We start from the raw sequence: 21,990 nt of genomic DNA, 5'->3' as shown, positions 1-21,990 counted from the left end.
TATTGGCAAACGCTGCAGCGACACCGCGATTTAGTTAACAGGCGTGACTTCCTTGCAGGCATTTGCAGTTAGCTACATATTGAAACTACGGAGATCGACATCAAAAGTCCTAGACAGCGCTAAAATACTTGGCACTCTTGGCATTCTTGGCACTTTCTATATAGTTACATTTATTTAACGATAATACTTTATATAATTGCGTATATACTCATTAGCTCGCTCGGCGGAGTCGTATAATCGTATATTACCTCCTCTACGATCTTTTCTATACTCGTTATTATCTTTAAGACGTATTACCTCCGTAATATATCTCGATATTTACTCTATTTACTTCTAAATCCTCTTTTAAATAAGCTTATAATTTTAGTTATTATCTTTCGACTTTTTTATAATATTTTTAATATATCTTTTTAAGTAATATAACGTTTTATTTATAATTAATAAGACTTAGTAAGTATTTAAATTCGAGTCTTATTATTATAATTAATACTTTAAATATTAGATATATTAATAAAAGATAATTAAGATAGAGAATAATAAGAAGATTTCTATTTATTATACTATATAAATAAGACTTATATATTAAAAGTCTTTATACTCTTTCTCTATTTCTTTACGCTATAATTAATACTTTAATATTATTACTATTATATATTCTATTAATATCGCTATTATATATATACTACGTCGCTATTATATAGAGTACTAGTACTTATTAAAATAAAGAATAATAATGCTATCCATAAAATTTGGAAGTATGCCAAGCACTCAGCCCTACCTGGACCCTTGTCTTGGCATGTCCAGGACTTTTGGTGCCGACCTCCGTACTTAAGATAGTTTCATAAGGAAACGTATAATACTAGGAAATGCGCAATTTTTAAATCCGATAAATCCGACGTAATATTAAAATGTCTACTTTCCACTAAATTTATATAATTAGTATATATAAAAGAATAAAGTAGGGCTGAGCTATAAAACCTTGAATTTGTATGTGCAGCCAATCATAAATTCGTCAGATCTACGCTTTTTGATCAGATCGGCTAAGTCACCACGGGTAAATAAATTAGCGTCCGCAACCATTAAAATCTCTTTCTCTACTTTCAACCCTTTGATAACTTTACTATTTTCTATTAAAATTTTGAGATTTTTTTTTATTATAGAGCGAAGATTGCGCTTTTCAATAACGTAAAAATTTCAAAGTTTGGTCTTATAATTATTAAACGGTAAGAACCTCAAATATCGCTCATCAAAGTTCGCTCGACAGCCCTGATTAAAAAGTAGGTATACATTATTTAATTTTAGAATAATATTTTTATTTTCTATTAGAATTTTTTAATTCTTTTTTTAAATTATAGAACGTAATATGAGCTTTTAGAAGAAAAAGAAATTATTAAATTTAATCTTATAAAAATTTAAAAGTAAAGGATTTAAATATCGCTTATTAAAGTTCGCTCGATAGCCCTAATTAAAAAATAAGGGTATATTATCTAATTTTAGAATAATCTTTTTATTTTCTATTAAAAGATTTTAATTCTTTTTTTTTAATTATAGAACGTAATATGAGCTTCAAAAAAAAGGAGAATTATTAAATTTAATCTTATAAATATTTAAAGATAGAGGATTTAAATATCGCTTATTAAAAACTTATTTACTCTATTAAGAATATTATTTTATATAAGCTTAAATAGTCGAGTAATAATAATTTCAATAAAATTCGAAACTATTTCGCTTCGTCCTCGATTCGAATTCATTAATCTCTCTCGCTAAAAAATCGTAAAATCGTAGAAATCGTAAAATTAATAAAAGTTCTATAAATTATAAGAATAATTAAAATAATAATTAAAATGAAAAATCTATAATAGATATTAAAGTTAACTTCTTATTAATTAAATTTAAATTAATTTAAAGTTAATTAATTCTCTAGAGATCTATTATTAATATAACTTCTCTTTTTTATTAAAATTTTACTATTATTTTTTTAAATTATAGAACTTATTCTACGCTTTCTAATAATCTAAAATTTATAAAATTCGATTTTATAATTCTAAGTAAATATTAAATTAAAGTATTCTCACTCTTCGAGAATCGAATTTAATCCCGATATTAGAAAAAAGAAAAAACTTTTTATAAATTTAATTTATAGGCCTAAACTTGTATATTAATAAGATAATATTAGATTCTTTTATTATTAAAGCTTCTACTATAAAGAAATTAATAATTATATCTAAATTTTATTAATCTATTAATTTATTAGTTTATAAATAAATCGTTTATTACGGATCAATCCTTCATACTCGGTATACCTTTCTAATTAGGCCTTAGCGCACCTCTCTCCGCACATATGTGCCTGCAGACCACATAGATTAATAGAACATCTTTCCACCACACACATATATGAGTCAAACCATAATGATTCCTTAACAAATGGTAGCAACACCTGGCCCTACTTCATAGGATATCCAGGCGTCTTTCCAGACGTTTATGCAAAGTCTATATTAACACCTAATAGTGTAAAAGCCGGCCCTCACATACACTCGTTGGCCATCGAGTATCATTTGACCAAAAACCCACGTTCAAATCGATCCTTTTCATAGGCCTGTCGATCTCATCATGTCTACCACTACGAGAGGTCAAAAGCAACACATGTCAGACCTAGAAGCAATGATGCAGCGTGTTATTATCAGCATAACTACTAATATGGATGCCATGGAAGAAAGAATGAACACCAGAATAGCTGAAGCCAGATCAAGGCCTTCTTCACCTACTATTTCGCCATCTCATTCAACTACTCAGTCACTCAGTTAGCCACTCAGCCAGAGCATTCAGTTAAGCAGAAGGAGGAGCAATGCGGAACGGAGAACACTGCGGAGAACACTGCGGAGAACACTGCGGAGAACACTGCGGGGAACACTGCGGAGAAACCAAGCGACAACAAGACCACCATCATCAAGAACATGGCTCAGCTCTCCAAGATCCCACGTCATGTGCTCTCCACAATCCCACGTCAAATCGCCACACAGCCCGCGGAGAACGACACTACAATTTGGCCTGCTGTCTCCACATGCCTGGGCAATATCACATTGTGGTACATCACTGCAATGACGACACAAGAGGAGGACCTACTACGACGGTCACAGCCAAATCACTATGGCTATGGCAATTGGACCTCTACAGGAGGACATCGGACGATGCATATTTGGACGAATTGAAACCGTCTGATGTCGTGCTCCGGTACTATTCGAAGGGCTTCACTGCGGCAGGAGATATTGTGAGATCCACACCACTAATTAGCTCGGTGTCTCCAATTCTTTCCGGTATTTCGATTCTTGCCATGAGGACATGGCTATTCTTGTTTTTCGTGGGCACTTGTTACGGATCAATCCTCCACACTCGGTAGACCTTCCTAATTAGGCCTTAGCGCGCCTCTCTCCGCACATATGTGCCTGTAGACCACATAGATTAATAGAACATCTTTCCACTATACACATATATGCGTCAGACCATAATGATTCCTTAACATCGTTATTATTACTTTTTTTATTATATCTTCTTTAATTTTCTCTTTTTTAACTTCTCTTTTTCTATTATCTTCTTTTTCTCTTTTATCTCTTTAGTTTCTCTTACTTTCTTTATCTTCTTTTTAAATATATTATTATAATTATAATAGAATTTATAATAGAGTCTTTAATAGAGTTTATTATTATAGCGAAATAGCGTTTTCTCTTTTTTCTCTCGCTATTTGTTACGAGCGTACCCTTGATACACCACTCAGCCCTATGGCCTAGTGCCTTGGCGGAGGCATCTCCTACCATATCATGCCTTCTTCCCACATACATAGTTCGGTAGCCTTATTATCCTATTCTACCTCACCCATACTAATATCGCATCTATACTAGTTCTAATACTATTATTATTATAATAAAGCGAGTAATGATAATTATAATAATTATAATATAAGAATATAATTATAAAAAATATAAAGATTTTTTTAAACTTCTATCTCTCTTTATATTTTTAAAATAACTAATTTCGTTTATTATAATTTTTAAAATATTTATTTAAGTTATTTATAGCGAAGTTATATCTTTATAATAAATAATTTAATATTTTTAATTTATAAATCGTTTTAGTAAAATTCCGACTATCGAGAAGATTTACTTATAAACTTTAAATTATTAGAAAGCGTAGAATAAGTTATATAATTTTGATAAATAGTCGTAAAATTTTAATAGAAAAAAGAGAAGTTATATTAATAATAGATTCTTAAAAAGTTAATTACCTCTAAATTAATTTAAATTTAATTTATAAGAAGTTAATTTTAATATCTATTATAGTTTTATTATTAATTTTATAATTAATAGAATTTTTATCAATTTTACGATTTTACAATATCTACGATTTTATAATTTTACGATTTTACTATTCTTATATTTTTACGATTTTTTAGCGAGGGTGATTTATGGATTCGAACCGAGAAGGGAGCGGTATAGTTTCGAATTTTATTGAAATTATTATCACTCGACTATCTAAGCTTATATGAAAGAATATTCTTAATAGAGTAAATTAGTTTTTAATTAACGATATTTAAATCCTCTATCTTCAAATATTTATAAGATTAAATTTAATAGTTTTTTCGATTTTAAAGCGTAAATTACGTTCTATAACTTAGAAGAAAAATCTTAAAATTTTAATAGAAAATAAAAAAGTTATTCTAAAATTAAATAATATACATCTATTTTTTAATTAAAGCTGTCGAGCGAACTTTGATGAGCGATATTTAAGTTTCTTACGCTCTAGACTCTAGCGACTTTAATAACTATAAGATCAAATTTACTAATTCTTTTTTATCTAAAAGTCTAAGATATATTCTATAATTTAAAAGAAAATCTTAAAATTTTAATAGAGAATAAAAAAGTTATTACATGTATAAATAAGATATATCTCTTTTAATAAGAGGTCTCGAAAGGGCTAGTAAGCTAAACTTAGTCGATTTAATTAAAGAGCGTAGCGAACTCGAATTTATAATTATCAGTATATATAAAAAAAAAGATTAGAAAAATAAAAAAACACCCATCTTAATTACATTTATTTAACTATTTATCATGCAGTATTCTCATCTTTATTCTTTTATAAACTTCTCGTAAATATATATCATTTATTAAATCTCTTTAAATAAATGTAATTTTAATAAATATTATTCTTTAATTTTTATAATTTAATATATTTCGATAATATAAGTTTTATTTATAATTAATAAAACTAATAAGTACTTAAATCATTTATTATATAATTAAACTTAAATTTAAATATATTAATAAAAGATATTAAGATAGAGAATATAAAAAATTATTATTAACTATAAAATAAGACTATATTACTAACCTTTTTTTCTTTTCAAATATTAAAGATTAATTATAGTCTATAAATACTTAATAATATATATTCTATTATATCATTATATAATATTATTTAACCGGCTATTATAGACCCGTCTAAAATAAAAAAATGATGCTATCCATGAAATTTAGTATGCAAGCCCACGGACCCTTGTGGCATGAGGCTTGAAAACCTTGAATTTGTATGTGCAGCCAATCATCAATTCAGGGTTACTACGCTCTTTAGTTAGACCGGCTGAGTTAGCCCGCTAGCCCTCCCGAGCTCCCTCATCAAAAATTTATGTGTAGAAGTTTTACACTTTGAAATAATCAGCTCCCTACGGATGCTGTTACTTCATAATTTCGAAAATTATAGAGCTCAGTCTGCGCTTTCTAACGATGTAAAAATTTTGAAGTTTGGCCTACTATTGGTGGATTAAATGGACATTCAAATATGGTAGTCATGGTAGTCACACCAGACGCGTCCGGGATCGGATAATAATCCTTCCACCTGTTTGTGTAACCATTCTTCTTCCACCATTCTATCAATTTATCAATCAAGAGGAGGAGCAAGAGGAGGAACTACAACAGGCAAATGCGGAGAACACTGCGGAGAAACCAAGCGGCAATAAGGCCACCATCGTCAAGAACACGGCTCGGCTCTCCAAGATCCCACGTCATATGCTCTCTATGGAATAATCCTTCCACCTGTTTGTGTAACCATATTTCTTCTACAATTCTTCCAATCCACCAATCAAGAGGAGGAGCAAGAGGAGCAACTACAACAGGCAAATACGGAGAACACTGCGGAGAACACTACGGAGAACACTGCGGAGAAACTAAGCGGCAACAAGGCCACCATCGTCAAGAACACGGCTCAGCTCTCCAAGATCCCACGTTATATCAGTCATCCACTCAGTCAGCCACTCAGCTAGCCACTCAGTCTGATACTCTATAAGAGGAGGAGTAAGAGGAGGAACTACAACAGGCAAATGCGGAGAACACTGCGGAGAAACCAAGCGGCAACAAAAGGCGGCTCAGCTCTCCAAGATCCCACGTCACATGCTCTCCACGGTTCCACATCAAATCATCACTCAGCAAGCGGAGAACACCACTGCAACTTGGCCTGTCATCCCCACTACATTAATATGATATATCACTACAATAACGTCACAAGAGGAGGATCTACTGCGACGATCACAGCCAATTAGGCCTCTATAGGAGGAATATCGGACGATACATATTTGGACGGATTGAAACCGTCCGATGTCTTGCTCTGACAGCTATTTCATTATTCGAAAGATTTCACTGCGGCAGGAGATAATGTGGGATTCACACCACTAATTGGCATGTTATCTCCATTTCTTTCCGGTATTTCGATACTTCTTACCATAAGGACATGGCCTTTCTCTGTTTTTTGTGGGCAATTATTACGGATCAATCCTCCACACTCGATACACCTTCCTAATTAGGCCTTAGCGCGCCTCTCTCCGCACATATATGTCTATATGTAGGTCAAAAACGCATAGCAAGCGATCAGAGTTCGATTTGACTTAGGGCTAGGGCTAAAATTCGATTTGACTTAGAAAAATCCAACTCCATGAATTTAATTCATGGGCCTTTACTTGTATAATAGAATAAGATAGAGCTAAGCTAAAAAATCTTGAATTTGTATGTGCAGCCAATTATAAATTCAGGTGCGCTACGCTTTTTAATTAGACCGGCTGAGTCACCGCGGGTAAACAAATTAGCGTCCGCAACCATCAAAATCTCTTATCCTACTTTTAACCCTTTAATAACTTTACTATTTTCTATTAAAATTTTAAGATTCTTTTTTTAAATTATAGAGCGAAGATTGCGCTTTTCAATGACGTAAAAATTTTAAAATTTTATCTTATAATTATTAAAGGGTAAGGACCTCAAATATCGTTCATCAAAGTTCGCTCACTAAAGTTCGCTCGACAGCCGGCCATTATTTGATTTTAGAATAACTTTTTTGTATTCTAATAAACAAGTAAAGGCCCATGAATTAAATTCATGGAGTTGGATTTTTCTAAGTCAAATCGAACTCTAATCGCTTGCTGTGCGTTTTTAACCTACATATAGACATATATATACGAAGAGAGACGCTCTAAGGCCTAATTAGGAAGGTGTATCGAGTGTGAAGAATTGATCCATAATAATTGCCCACAAAAATAGAAAGGCCATGTCCTTATGGTAAGAAGTATCGAAATACCGGAAAGAAATGGAGACAACATGCCAATTAGTGGTGTGAACCCCACATTATCTCCTACCGCAGTGAAATCTTTCGAATAATGAAATAGCTGTCAGAGCAAGATATCGGACGGTTTCAATTCGTTCAAATATGCATCGTTCCGGAGTGATGATTTGATGTGGAACCGTGGAGAGCATATGAGGTGGGATCTTGGAGAGCTGAGCCGTGTTCTTGACGATGGTGGCCTTGTTGCCGCTTAGTTTCTCCGCAGTGTTCTCCGCATTTGCCTGTTGTAGTTCCTCCTCTTGCTCCCTTGATGCAGTGGGGATGATAAGCCAAGTTGCAGTGGTGTTCTTCGCTTGCTGAGTGATGATTTGATGTAGAACCGTGGAGAGCATATGATGTGGGATTTTGGAGAGCTGAGCCGTGTTCTTGGTGCTGGGGGCCTTGTTTCCGCTTGGTTTCTCCGCAGTGTTCTCCGCATTCGCCTGCTGTAGTGACTTCTCTTGCATTGGCTGAGTGGATTGGTGTGAGATCGTGGAGAGTAGGCCTGTTGTGTCACTGCTGCTGATGACTGTCTCCGCAATATTCTCCGCATTTACCTGCTGCAGTGGTTCCTCCTCTTACTGAGTATCGGGCTGGTGTGAGACCGTGGAGAGTAGGCCTGTTGTGTCACTGCTGCTGATGACTGTCTCCGCAATGTTCTCCGCAGTGTTCTCCGCATTCGCCTGTTGTAGTTCCTCCTCTTGCTCCTCAATGTAGTGGGGATGATAGGCCAAGTTGCAGTGGTGTTCTCCGCTTGCTGAGTGATGATTTGATGTGGAATGGCTAAGTTGCAGTGGTGTTCTCCGCTTGCTGAGTGATGATTTGATGTGGAACCGTGGAGAGCATATGACGTGAGATCTTGGAGAGCTGAGCCGTGTTCTTGACGATGGTGGCCTTGTTGCCGCTTGGTTTTCGATTTTTATTCGAAATTATCGTAGCTATAATTTCGATAATTTTAAACGATAATTTCGAACGATAATTTCGAGATAAAAAAAGATTAAATTCTCTAGAAGTATTAATTAATAACTATTCTATATATTAATATATATATAAAATAGAAATTCTTTTCTTTATTAATATACTTACTTATTTTTATTTATTTTTTATTTTCTTATATCTTAATATATATAAAGATATTATAAAATTAAATCTACTTTTTATTTTTATTTTATATTTTAAAGCTTTTTCTTTATTATATAAAATACTATAATCTATTATATAAAATATTCTATTTTTAAAAATATTCTATTTTTAAAAATATCTATAATTTTAGATATTATAAACGTTATTTTTTAAATAAATTTAATAACTTAGTTATTTATTATATTTTTTATATATAATTTTTTTATAATAAATTTATAAATAATTCGAAAATTTCGAGATATTTCTATAAAAACTCGAAATTTTCGAAATTTATAAATACTTTTAAATCTTCGTTATAACTTTATAATTATCTTAAAATTTTCGAAATAATTCTATTATTATTAATTCGAAATTTTCGTAATAATTCTATTATTAATTTAAAAATTTTGAAAATTTTAAGACTTTAAAAGATAATTCGAAATTTTCGCGATAAATCTATAATAAACTTAAAATAATTTTAAAAATACTATTATTAAATTAAAAATTTCGAAAATTTCGAGACTTTAAAAGATAATTCGAAATTTTCCCGATAATCTACTATTATATTAACTCCAATTTTTCAGACTTTAAAAGATAATTCGAAATTCTCGCGATAGTTCTATAATTAATTTAAAATACTATTAAAAATACTATTATTAATTTAAAAATTTTAAAAAATTTTAAGACTTTAAAAGATAATTCGAAATTTTTATAGTAATTCTATTATTATTAACCCGAAATTTTCGAGACTTTAAAAGATAATTCGAAATTTTCCGATAGTTCTATAATTAACTTAAAATAATTTTAAAATTCTATTATTTAAATTAAAAACCGTAAATTTCGAGCTTTTAAAGAAAAGAAGAATTACTAAATTTAGTCTTATAGATATTTAAAGGCAACGATTATTCAATATAGCTCACTAAAGATCGAACTTACTAAAATTTATAATATAGTTTTCTTTAGCTTTTTCTTTAATATCTTCTAAGAATTAATTAACTCAAAATAATCTTAAATAATTATCTTTCTTTAACCTTTTCGAGACTGCTTTTACTAATTTAAGTATTATTAAATTTCTTTATATTGTAATATTTCTAAGTTATCTAAATCTTATACCAGAATAAAAATAGATCGCATTTGTAAGCTATCAGCGCGAACGCTATTCTACTATGTCAGGTCTATAGAGGGCTGACTAAGCGAATCGTTCCCCGGCCCGCGCCTAAGGACAGTTACCATGGTAGTAGGCCATTTGAATGAGTGATAGTGGTAGCTATGTTAGTCAAACATTTTGTCAATATGGCACACCGTACCTAGCGCTATTTGGCGCAAGTAACCTCACCCGATCAAACATGGTCAGCAATAAACATAAACACAGTGACCAGCAATGATTGACTTCGTCAGGTAAATATGCCCTCACACTATAAATATTTACGCGCATAGCCATGCTAAGTGCTCCTGAGCGTCGGTAGGTGGTGTCGCAGGCAGACCGCAACACGCGGTCCGGAATTGCCAAAGACCAACGGGGCTACTGGGGACCCGAGCTGCCTCCAATCGCTACCTACAACAGAAGACAACATTAGCCTGGGGACTGGAGCGATCGACCGTGATCCCGTGTACGGCGACCCGATTAGTGGACCAAGAAAGAGACGCCGAAGCTACAGCCACAGCCACGGGGATAAAGATCGCGAGCGGCCTGTCGAAGCGCCACACTCGATTCTGGGAAACTCAAAGAAGCGGCGACCCAACTCCTCCTCCTCTCGTATCAAGGATTCCGAACGCTGGGGCGACGAACGCCCTTCTAGCTCCGTATCCGATTCCAATGTAGAGAAAAGTGATGACCCCTCGAGTGGTATCCGCCCCGCGTCGGTGTCGTTAATGAATTTATCTGAAGGGACAGCTTCAGCAGAGGAGAAGTTAGTTTCTAAATACGAAGATACACTGAAGGGAAATGAGAAGGAGTGGTATCTCCGTCTTCAGAGACTTATGAATACGATTCGGGAAAACTCAAAGGAGCGGCGACCCAACTCCTCCTCCTCTCGTATCAAGGATTCCGAACGCCGGGGCGACGAACGCCCTTCTAGCTCCGTATCCGATTCCAGTATAGAGAAAAGCGATGACCCCTCGAGTGGTGTCCGCCCCGCGTCGGTGTCATTAATGAATTCATCTAAACGGACAGCTTCGACAGAGGAGAAGTTGATTCTTAAAAACAAAGATACACTGAAGGGAAATGAGAAGGAGTTGTATCTCCGTGTTGAGAGATGCGTGGATACGAAGATGTATCAGGATGGTGCTTGGGAGACGAACGTGACCAGCATATGGGAGGAAGAGGCTGCAAAACTCCAAGCTGAGAAGGAGGGGGTGGTTGCAAAGCTAGCATCTCCAAGTATCACTGCCAATATGACCGAAGTAAGAAAGGCCCCATTAAAAAAGCAGGTCATTTCGGTAAGCAACATTTCTTCTCAACTGAGATATCATGTAGACTGATTTGCATTTAGCTTGAGCGCCGTCAAGAGCGAGCCCGCCAAAGTCTAATGAGAGTCTGCAAAACGCACATTAGAGAATGGTATAAGCTCGATGGGCTTTCGCCAGACGAATTAGCTAAAAGAGTCAATTATCTCCTGGACGAAGAACGCTTTCAATCTCCAGAGGACCATTACGACGATAGCAAGGTTTATCATTTTCGTTGCTAGATTTGGGACGTCACTAACGAAGACAGGGTCATCCATCATTTCGTTTCCACGCCCCACAGCTACGGAAGCTGACCGTTGAGAGGTTCTTTGCAAAGCCACAAGGCTCTGGACGTAAAAATCCGACGTTAGCAAAGATCTACGCTTATGGTAAAGCACCCTGCATCTATGCAGCAACAGTCCATCAGTGCCTCACGGCTTGGAGAGATGGAAGCTTTGATAAGAGCATCAAAAACACAAAAGCAGTAATGAACAAGATTTTGCAAAAGCAGCTAGCAACTTGGAACAACCTATCAGACAACTATCGGGACAATGTCTGTAGGGGTTTAAAGCAGAGTATGCTGGAGGCGGTGCCTGAGAACGACAGATGGGAAACCCTGGTTCAACCACGACGTGAGCCTACAGATTGCGCCAACTTAGATCGAGCTCAACACACATACTGACTCTGTCGTCAATGGACTGCGTAGTCGCTAAGCATTTTACACTTGTAATTCTGGGACATTGCAGCGATGCGTTTGTGCACGCTATTTGATCTCCATAGGACGATCTAGCCGCCTAGCCTTTTGCCTATCCGGCGACTTGGCATCCAATACTCTCAACTCATTGCATTCGCCCTTGGCCAGAACATCGTCGAATCCCCATAAATAGACTAAATAGGTAGTATGACCTCGCCGACACTAGATACGTGATTCATCTCCCTCATCCCCAGGTCGCGTGTACGCTACTACGTCGTGCTTGGAAATGCACCGAAAAGGACGCTTGCGGTATTGCTGTACTATGATTATATCGTTTGCAGTTGGGGGGAATGCAGGGCAGTCTTTCCCAACTTTTACGTGCATCAGATACAGGGATGAATTCCGTTTTCGTTCGCTAGGTGGCAGCTGGCCTTTTTATGTGGAGGTGTTAGTCCCGAGTCTTTTGCGTCAGGAGTCTGGGTTGTGTTGAGCAAGGCTGGTAGAAAGTCAGCCGGGTGAGGGAAAGGAATCCTACTTCCTCTGTATAACCTCATAGTATACGACCTTTCGTCCCCTTTGAAGGGCAACACGATTACAGCTCTAAGGAGTACTAGCACGGACGCACGTAGGACAAGCGTAGATCTTTGCAGATCAATATATTATGACATTTTCAAAAGCCGAATGCTTTTGAAGGTTATAGAAGTTTTAAAAATTCATATGTTTTTAAAACCTTTAAGAGCTTTAAGACCTTGCCTAATTGCTTTGCCACTTTACACAAATACCCACTCCATCACTGGGTACTGAGGGATTATTGTTTCTGTTTGTACATATCCACCTCTTCGTCGACTATCAGTAGGAAAGCGAAGATGACGACCAAAGCTCAGCGCAAAGCGGCTCTCATGAAGGATTGGTAAGTTAGGTCACATCAAAAATAGGGAGAATATAGTCCACGACGTAGGTAAATTACGATCTCTTTATCTGAAGAAGTGGCGGAGAAACTAGCAAAATGCACTGGAAAAGTGCATCGCCGGATCAATTTATCCCTATTTTCTTAATCATTGGGAAATAGAATCGCGATTCTGGCACCCCCTTCAAAAAATAAAAAAGTGCTTTTCTTGAATAGCTTCACAACGATAACTATAACGTTCTAAAAATTTCTAGATTTTAATAATTATATAAGATATTAAAAATATTAAATTATAGAAGAACTTAATTAGTTATTCTATTATAGAATAAAGATTTAATAAATTCTTAAATATTCTTAAGATAGTCTTAGCGGAAAAAAAATAGCCGAGGTAAAATTTTCAAGTTTGCGATACGTTCTTAATTTTTATATTTTACTTATAAGATTGAGATTAAAATCTTTCTAAAATTTAGAGGTAGATTACTTGATATCGTAAGTAGAATTCGTAAAGTTTTTAGACTGTAAAAATAAGTGGTGGTGAGGTTATACAGGAAAATTCAAATTTTAGATTTTTGATTATGGGGGTGCCAAATTCGCAGTTTGTTTTAGTTCCCAATGATTAAGAAAACAGGTTCAACTATAGATGTCGGGCCTTACGCTCGTCAGATTTACCACCTCCCTCTCCCAGCGCTTATCGAAACGAGCAAATTCCCTTGCTTTCGTCTGCTTGATATTGGGCCCTTCGCGCTTTTATCTTCGCACTACTGGGCTCCAGGTACCTCAGTAATAGCCCTCGATGCCTCGCTTAGCCATTTAGAAAATTAAAAAGAATGCGGCAAAGCGATTCACGGTTCCTTTTAAACCTCAGCCAACGCTAGTGTACGATACCGGAGAGTCAAGGCCGGACAGCCACATTCCCCGATTAGTAAGAGATTCCCAAGAAAGTAGGGGCGGATCCGCCTCCTACGCATCCCCCATACCTCGCTGTCGCCCTCCCCAGACCCGCCCGTCAAATCTTCGCGTAACCCCCTCTTGTATAGCCCAATGTCGTCCCCCTCCGCACGTCAGCCCCCTCAGTACGGGGGCTTCGAGGATACCAGGAGGGTGGATGATACGGTAGCAACCGGAGGGCATTAATCGAGACCGCAGCCCGAAGGCGGAGTTTAGACGACGACCCACCCGATGCAGGAAGAGGATAAGAAACGACAGCGACGGCGAATGGAGTAGGGCCACGTATTCTGACGCGTCTAGATCATCGTCACCGAAATCCATTACCCCTCCCTCCTCTTCCTCCTTGAAACGCAAGGCCGAGACCTCCTTAGACGCGTCGATAGATCAGAAAGAGTCTCGCAAGGGGACCAAGCGAAGGAAGACGCGTCTGAAAAGTAGCCGTCTCCCGTTTGAGATCAACAATAGCCTCCGCCGAATATTGAATAATTCGTCAGACCCTGTTGATTAAGAGGGTCCGGTGGACGGCTGAGGAATTCGCCCAACTGTGGCCGTTATGGAAACTTCATGGGTCACCATGCTCAGAAAGGCACCGGGCCAATTCGTCAGCAGGGAGTTCAATTGGCCCTGGAGGATCTCATCAATGCCGGCTATGACGTGTCCAAATTGCAGGCGCCCACTAACCCTGCAAAGGTCTCAGTAGATAGCGAGGATGAGGGTTAGCTAGCTAAACCCTCAATGGAACCCCATAAAGCGACGGCGAGGTAGATTTCGTCTCGAGACGCTAGAAATATTAGGACGACAGCGACGGTCTTCTCATTAGATTCCGCCCTGATAGCCCCGAGATACCGTAACGGTAACGACGTCTTCCCACTCAAATCCCGCCCAGCCTTGCTAAGTCGTTCTCCGCCCCATGGGAGGCGGCAGCGAGGTCTCTCATTATAACGCAAACTCCGCTACACCTCCCATACAAATCCCGCCCTAACCGGTAGCAATGCCAGCGGGTACAGCTGAGAGGTCTCCGGCGACAGCGACAGCGACAGTAAGGTGTCAGCATCGTCGCGCCTTATTTTGGTGTGGCTACCATACAAATCTGGCTCAGCCACCTTGTAAGTACGCTAATGGTATTTTTCTTAGCATTGGCTGAGGTATAAAAGCTACCATTCAGCTCCGCCTCCGACTTTTTGTTAGCGCCATTCATAGAAAATTGTAGAGAACGTACTTTTCAGAGCCCTGCAGACGGTGGACTTGTGGACCTCGACATCCCACTCCTCTTTCAAGAACTGCGCCAATTCGTCTTGATACAGCCACGGCTTTTGACGCTGGTAGTTAAGAATAGCGTCTAAAGCAGCAGGTGAGAGGCTGCGGCATCGCCCTTGTGTATGAATGTACCTGTTATGAGGGATCACGGTGTCACCATAGATAGCAAGGTTCCGCTCTCATCGATACGCCGTCGATATACTGGAACAGGCATCCGCAGCTACGGCTTCAGGTCGCCAATGGGATTCGAGTAAGAGTTGGGCACGCTGGCGTATAGAGGGATTCTTTCTAAATGGTGGTATCGCGTCCGAAGTAAGGGCTGGCGATGTGGCTATTACACGCCTAATGTCAGCGTGTCTAGTTTCTTCTATGCATGCGTCCTTTCTACGTCCTTTCAATTCCATTATTGTTTCTTTCATGTAGCTAGCCATAGATAGCCGTGGCTTTGTTCTCTATTAGTTACATAATAGCTGATGGCCCCACCACTGAATCTACACGCTTTCTATAATCACCAATGCTATGCCTCGCTGAGACCTAAGTCAGAGGCAAAATACTAAGAAAAGCGTGTATACCCACTAGCTTCGGTATCACGAATGTCTAACTGAGGTAGCAGACGACAGTGGCTATTGCAAGAGTGGCAAGTACGTTCTCTACAACTTTCTATGAATGACGCTAACAAAAGTCGGAGGCGGAGCTGAATCAGCTTTGCCAAGCATTCTTATTTAATTTGCAATTCATAAATTCCGCGCGTCCTTCGTTCTCCTCACCCTTCTTTTTCATTCGAACTTTTCCTTTTAACCCAAGTCATGATCTCCTCAAGCTTCTGCATCTCTTGCTCCCGTCATAGAAACCGCGTTGGTAAGGGGCGGGGGCGGGAGGGGGCGCTAGTTGATATGATCATGGCGTCAGTATTTGGTAGCGGTGACGGGAGTGCTATCGGGCTGAGAGGGACGGGAGATATGGTTAGCGCAGCGGTTAGTGATAGCATTACCTATCGTACTACGATAATAATAGCTGGTCTTTCCGACTGATCCTATCTGAGGTATAACGAAACAGCCTCTATACTTCAAAAGGTTTTTAGCCAGAAGACTAGACGGGAGTGAGATATAGCTTGAGAGAGCTCGTTGTACCCTATAGCATGCAGAATTGTATGATATCACAGGGTATGCGTACGCCCTCGCCATGTCGCAAAGCTCTCACTACTCGCATTGGGCTGGGCCAAGGCCGTAGCGTGGCATAGAGTAGGTACCTATGTCTTCATGCCAACAATTACCACCACTATCTAGAACCATATGCTATCCCAGACAAAAATGGTAGCAACACTTGATTACTGGCATAGAGCAGATCGTCATATATGCTCACCGATTTCTGAAAGCACCAAGGAAGATGAATTCTATCGAAGGCGAAAGGCTTGACATGTTTGAGCAGAACGCTCCTGGTGTCGGTGGTGAGGTCGAAGCGACCTAAAGCGATAATGGTATGTATACCCTCCACTTCTGCTGAGCCAATGGAATGTTGTCTAACCTTACAGCCGACGTCAAACCTGACCACCGCAATTGACGGAAGGTTGAAGAGAGTTCGGAGAGCGAAAGTCAGGTCGACAAGACCATTTGCTCTCCCCCCTCGACCCTACCGCGTTTTTGTAAGTTATCGCCTCGACGGTATCAACTATCCATACTCCCAGCCGGAAACCCTTCGAGCACTTGCCTTCAAATGTTAAAATTTTCCGTAAACATTTCTTTATAAGCTGACACGACTAGATAATGATGACCTCTAATCTGTCTCCCTGAAGCGTGATAAGAAGATGAATCAAGACTCAACTATAGAGCGTGATGAAATGGAAGTGAAGGCTTGACCACACAGGCTGCTAAGGATGATGGGGACCTCGATAGCGATTTTGATAGAGGCGCCAATAGGCGATTTGACGAGGAAGACGGAGAGAAAGCTACGAGGCCTGATGAGATGGGGACAGACACAGAGTCGATCTTCAGTGATATTGAAGGAGTTGTCAAACTTACAGACGACACCAACAAGGCAATGCAGCCCACGATGAACGAGAGCGACATCATGTCCTTACAAGAACGATCAGTTCTAGTCTATTAATAAACACAGCTGACAACTACTCACTATTAATCCAGTGTCAAGAACCTCAGCACCAACCCAATGCGAGCAGCTGGAAGACGATCAGGATACGCTTTGAACTCAGGCTACTTTGCTTGCCAAGATCAATCCAAACGAGACGGAAATAAAAAGTTCCTTCAACATTCCTGAATTGGCCTTTCTTTTGTTTTAGTATCAGGTTGCCGGTGTTCTGGATGCATTGGAACGCGAGAAGAGGACGGAATGGCGGTGTCCTCGAAGTCGATATGGAGTTGGGAAAGGTAAGAGATATACCGGCTAGAGAAACCACCAGATACCCTACTAATGATTTTTTTTTTTTTTTTTTTTTTTTTATTTTTAAATTTTTTTTTTTTTTTTTTTTTTTTTTTTTTTTTTTTTTTTTTTTTTAATTTTTTGATTTTTTTTTTTTTTTTTATTAAATTTTTTTTTTTTTTTTTTTTTTTTTTTTTAAAAAAAGTTGGGGGGGGTTTTTTTTTTTGGGGGGGGGGGGCCGGGGGGGGTTTTTTTTTTGGGGGGGGGGGGGGGGGGGGGGGGGGGGCCCCCCCCCCCCCCCCCCCCCCGCGGGACCTTTTTTTTTAAAACCAAATCATACCCCCAGCAATGGCAAATTACCAAATCATACCCCATATTTGGGTGAAATTTGGTGTGGGGGTATGATTCAAAAAATTGGGTTTTTTTTGGTAAGGATTCATACTTTTGGGGTATGAATTAGACCATAATTCGCCCGGCGCTCGCCATAGCTCCCCTTGAGATCTTCCTGCAAAGGGCACACGCTGAGGTCAACGCCTGCCGCAATGCCCCTCCAGGCTCGCCACCAGAAGCTAGCCATTTGCCTGCGTCTACCAAAAAGACACCCCGATCTCCAGATGCAAAAGCCCCCTCCGATCCCTCCTGGCAATCATGTCCGTGCCTTGAGTGTTTGTCTGCGACCAAAATGACGCTCAAGCTGGGCTGCCTCGTCCTGCTCATACCACCAGGCCTCCACAAGGGTCGGACAATGGAAACCAAAAAACTAATCAACGAGGAAGAGCTCAAGATACTCGGCATAGACTTCGTCCATATCCCAGATCCCGAGTTTTCGGCCTGAGAGTGTACTTGCTGGGATGAGGTGAGTAGCGGTCTGGTTGTATTTCAACTGGGCGTATGGAGGCTCATAACATTAACACGCTCTCTCGACAGAAGAAGAAGAGCAATCAGTATCCACGTTCCGGCCTCTTCCCGGACTCCAGTCGATTAGCCGCCAAAGGCGCCTCGGCTATTAGCGTGTGCAGAAAACGTTGGAATACTTGGCACTGAGATTCTCACACACACCCCACCAAAAGTAGTACTGAGTAGATGAATCTTCTCCCATATCGCATTCTACCACCTTCCTCATCATATTTGAAGCTCCTGTATATCTCGCTTAGCCAATTGTCTTCCAGGGCCGCACGTTCACGGGCGGCTTTGGCATGAGGGCCTTCAGGTCTGGGAGCGGGGGTAGCTGCGCTTGGCTGACTGTTGCTGGGGCCCGGCTGGCTATCCTCAGCAATCGCTTGGGCACGGGAGGACGCCTTCTTAGGCCTCTTGGACTGTCTGGCCGGAGGGAGGTCGGTAGGGGGGCCCCTGACTGCGTCGATTGGGAAGCATTTCGAAACACTAAGGCAAAACACCAAGGATCGGCTAAGCGAGATATACAGGAGCTTCAAATATGATGAGGAAGGTGGTAGAATGCGATATGGGAGAAGATTCATCTACTCAGTACTACTTTTGGTGGGGTGTGTGTGAGAATCTCAGTGCCAAGTATTCCAACGTTTTCTGCACACGCTAATACCTCGTCGTCCCGGTTCCATAACAACCCTCAAGTCCATAAAAGCCAGTCTGGACTCTCAAACGCGACTTCAGTAGCATCATTCACCACTGCTCTTACAAGACAGGGGACATCCTCAACGGCGCCTTCGTCCGCTAGAAGAAATGAATTTGTTTTCAGCCTTACTACCATCCAGTTAGGTCACTTTGACACGGCATTCGAAGGGGCGGAGAAAAAACAAGGGATTGTTTACCAACAGAACGGCGAGGCGTACGCTCCTGAAGGCGTCGAGGGACTCGAGATGAGGGTAAGGATGGTTGCAACGAGTGTCCAAGACCAGAACAACGCGAGACAAGCTCGAAAGAAGAGCAAGATCGAAACGCGAAACATTCGCTAGCAACACGCAATGAAAAAGGCAGCGGAATTGCGGAAGGAGGTGTCCCACGTATGGACCAGGTTGGATTCAGTGGATACCGAGAAGCGCTGGCTCAGGGACCGTCGGGGTGTGATTTGTTGGCGGGTATGGAAGACATGTATACTTTTTTGTTGCTGACAATCATATAGAAGCCTATGGCCGAGAATGTGGCGACGTCTAGGGCTTACTATATCTTATACCTCACTATAGACCTTCCTCCTATGAATGATCGCCACTGCCAAAACCGATCATCAATCATTACGCTTGTTCAGCACCTCATGGATAAGAATCCATATAGCATGACTCCCGCAAAGGAGACTGGCAGTGGAGACTGTGTGAGGCAAATAAGTTAAGCTTTGGGAGACCAAGTGAGTGGACATGCAACCACTCCAGGTCCCCAAAGCCGGAGCCTTGCTAATGTCTCAGTTGCCAAGTATTAATGCTTTACTATGACGGCCATACGATCTGCCAGGCAGGGAACACTTTTAAAGAGATCGCTACAGGTAAAAAGGGTCTCTGTCTTGCGGGCCTTTAAGCACTGTATCTTCAACCAACCGCTGTTACAGACGCTAATGAATTATAGCAATTTGAACGTACTCTGAAACGCCTGTTCTCGGCTGCAGATATTTCCCCTGTTAACTTTCACCAGTTACGGTCAATCAAACGCTGTGTCCTTGTATATTTCTACAGGATTGCGACCACTTTCAGCCCGAACAGGGGCAGGAAGTCTAGTCGGGCAGGAGTGCACTCAACGAGTCAAGGGAAGAGGCGAAGTTAATTTTGGGACCATTAGCCTATCTTCTCGAGGTCAAAGATGACGGCGAAGGAAGAGTCTTCCGTGACCTACATCTGAGGAACCGAACGATCGCCGTCAATTATGAGCTACACTGAGGCCAAGACACTATACCAGGTGAGCTCTCCTCTGCTTACATTCAATGCTAGCATGACTGACGTTGAAGCAAGACAGGATTGTTACAACCTCGGACGAGGCACATAGCATTCAATGTCCTCTACCGTCGATTTCAAGAAATACGTTGTTGTTCGTAGTTTACGAGGCTATACCCATCCACCGAGACAGGGATGTTTATGAAATAGGGAAAAAGTAAGGTGTTACTCGATTCGGTGTTTTGGTGAATGGTCGCCATCGAGCTTTCTCGAAAGCCCATGCATGTTATCCTTGGGAGGCACAAACCTCCCAACTAGGCCAAATTCGTGTTTTCGTGGTGTAGCAATGACTCTAACCAAGAACCTCGCCGAGGCCGATCGCAGGGACCTATCCCTCCCCCCCCGCTGTCGCTGCGCATCCAAAAAGAGTGTATCCTTCGCTGAAGACGATCAATCTACAAGCAATGGCCCTCCAGCAGCCTTCCCCCTCTCCCTTCCCACACCCACAGCCCCTCCAAAGGGCAAAGACAAGCGTCAGGCACCTACTGAGGAACAGGCCACCCAGAAGAGGGCTGCTGACGCTCAGAGGCAGGCTGCTACTCAGGCGATTGGTGCTGCTCAGGAAAGGGTTGCTGCTCAAGAGAAGGCTGCTCGAGAAGCTGGGCAAATTACCGAATCATACCCCGAAAGTAGAGTACGAATCCTTACCGAATCATACCCCTAATTACTGAATCATACCCCTACACCAAATTTCACCCAAATATGGGGTATGATTCGGTAATTTGCCATTGCTTGGGGTATGATTTGGTAAGTTGTCAAAGTGGCCTCAAAGTACGAAGGAGATAATCCGCGATCTGGCTTATTCGATCATAGAAATAAGGGAGTTTCTCCGACCGCATTTGATAAGAATTCTATCAGACGAAAGCCGAGTGGGCGAAATTTCGACTAACCCGAGTTACCGCTAGGCTAGAAAGCTATACCCGGGGGTATCCGCACTTCACGCTGCAGACACCCCTATTCGGGTCCCGTAGGCCCCGTAGGGCCCCCGAAGAAATAATTCCTAACAATACCACTACGCTACGCAACGGGGCGGGGCGGGGTGGGCTTCGGGGGTCAATCCCCGCCCGGTTGCGCAGCGTAAATACCACCGTTATCAATAATCAAGTCGACGATAAGCCTACCGCTACCATTATCTTTATTAAACCCTCTCATATCAGGAAGCTATAATTTTTCAAATTATACCCCAAGCAATAGCAAATTAGGGTGGAATTTGGTGTAGGGGTATGATTCAGTAATTAGGGGTATGATTCGGTAAGGATCCATACTTTTGGGGTATGAATTAGTAATTCGCCCTCGAGAAGCTGATGCTGCTGCTGCTACTGCTGATGCTCAGAAGAAGGGCCAGAAGAAAGCTACTGCTCAGGAGAAAGCTGCTGCTGCTCTAAAATAATTCAACAAGCTGCTGTCGCCGCTGCTACTACCGATGTCGAAGAGTAAGGAACAACAGAAGGAAAAGGAGACGGAGAAGACGCTGACGCTGACGAAGAAGTAGCAGAAGAGGACGTTACAGAGGCCGAAATAAACGCATTCAAAGAAGCCCTGGAATCATCACGTACGCGTGTCTTTTCTTATCGAGTCAAAGCTACACTCAAAGCCCGATCCACCATCAAATGGGCCAATTCAATTATCAATGCAGACACACATGTCGACCAGTGGAAAAGAGACCAATTCAACACCGATCAATGGGGTCTTGCTATTTATACGACGATGAGCCA

At 40.3% G+C, this 21,990-nt stretch overlaps 6 protein-coding genes across 6 annotated transcripts; 5 read left to right on the top strand and 1 right to left on the bottom strand.

Moving 5' to 3' along the window:
- Positions 1-2,610: 2,610 nt before the first annotated feature.
- HO173_003254 (uncharacterized protein) lies at positions 2,611-3,209 on the top strand (the record flags this gene model as incomplete). Its single annotated transcript, XM_037305182.1, has 2 exons — positions 2,611-2,673; positions 2,751-3,209. The coding sequence occupies 2 exons, from the start codon at positions 2,611-2,613 to the stop codon at positions 3,207-3,209; spliced, it is 522 nt and encodes a 173-aa protein (XP_037168047.1).
- A 4,449-nt stretch (positions 3,210-7,658) lies between these two features.
- On the bottom strand, positions 7,659-8,102 carry HO173_003253 (uncharacterized protein; the record flags this gene model as incomplete). The annotated part of the gene is made up of 1 exon (XM_037305181.1): positions 7,659-8,102. One exon carries the CDS (start codon positions 8,100-8,102, stop codon positions 7,659-7,661), a length of 444 nt encoding a protein of 147 aa, XP_037168046.1.
- A 2,036-nt stretch (positions 8,103-10,138) lies between these two features.
- On the top strand, positions 10,139-11,884 carry HO173_003252 (uncharacterized protein; the record flags this gene model as incomplete). The annotated part of the gene is made up of 4 exons (XM_037305180.1): positions 10,139-10,155; positions 10,224-11,196; positions 11,250-11,423; positions 11,471-11,884. 4 exons carry the CDS (start codon positions 10,139-10,141, stop codon positions 11,882-11,884), a joined length of 1,578 nt encoding a protein of 525 aa, XP_037168045.1.
- A 4,598-nt stretch (positions 11,885-16,482) lies between these two features.
- HO173_003251 (uncharacterized protein) lies at positions 16,483-17,111 on the top strand (the record flags this gene model as incomplete). Its single annotated transcript, XM_037305179.1, has 3 exons — positions 16,483-16,485; positions 16,540-16,650; positions 16,872-17,111. 3 exons carry the CDS (start codon positions 16,483-16,485, stop codon positions 17,109-17,111), a joined length of 354 nt encoding a protein of 117 aa, XP_037168044.1.
- A 263-nt stretch (positions 17,112-17,374) lies between these two features.
- On the top strand, positions 17,375-18,216 carry HO173_003250 (uncharacterized protein; the record flags this gene model as incomplete). Its single annotated transcript, XM_037305178.1, has 2 exons — positions 17,375-17,389; positions 17,842-18,216. 2 exons carry the CDS (start codon positions 17,375-17,377, stop codon positions 18,214-18,216), a joined length of 390 nt encoding a protein of 129 aa, XP_037168043.1.
- Positions 18,217-20,561: 2,345 nt separating this feature from the next.
- On the top strand, positions 20,562-20,939 carry HO173_003249 (uncharacterized protein; the record flags this gene model as incomplete). Its single annotated transcript, XM_037305177.1, has 1 exon — positions 20,562-20,939. The coding sequence occupies one exon, from the start codon at positions 20,562-20,564 to the stop codon at positions 20,937-20,939; it is 378 nt and encodes a 125-aa protein (XP_037168042.1).
- Positions 20,940-21,990: the final 1,051 nt, after the last annotated feature.

Source organism: Letharia columbiana (assembly GCF_014066305.1).
Source record: "Letharia columbiana isolate WasteWater2 chromosome Unknown Sc0000007_s0, whole genome shotgun sequence".
NCBI lineage: Eukaryota > Fungi > Ascomycota > Lecanoromycetes > Lecanorales > Parmeliaceae > Letharia > Letharia columbiana.
This window is presented reverse-complemented; position numbering and strand designations above follow the sequence as displayed.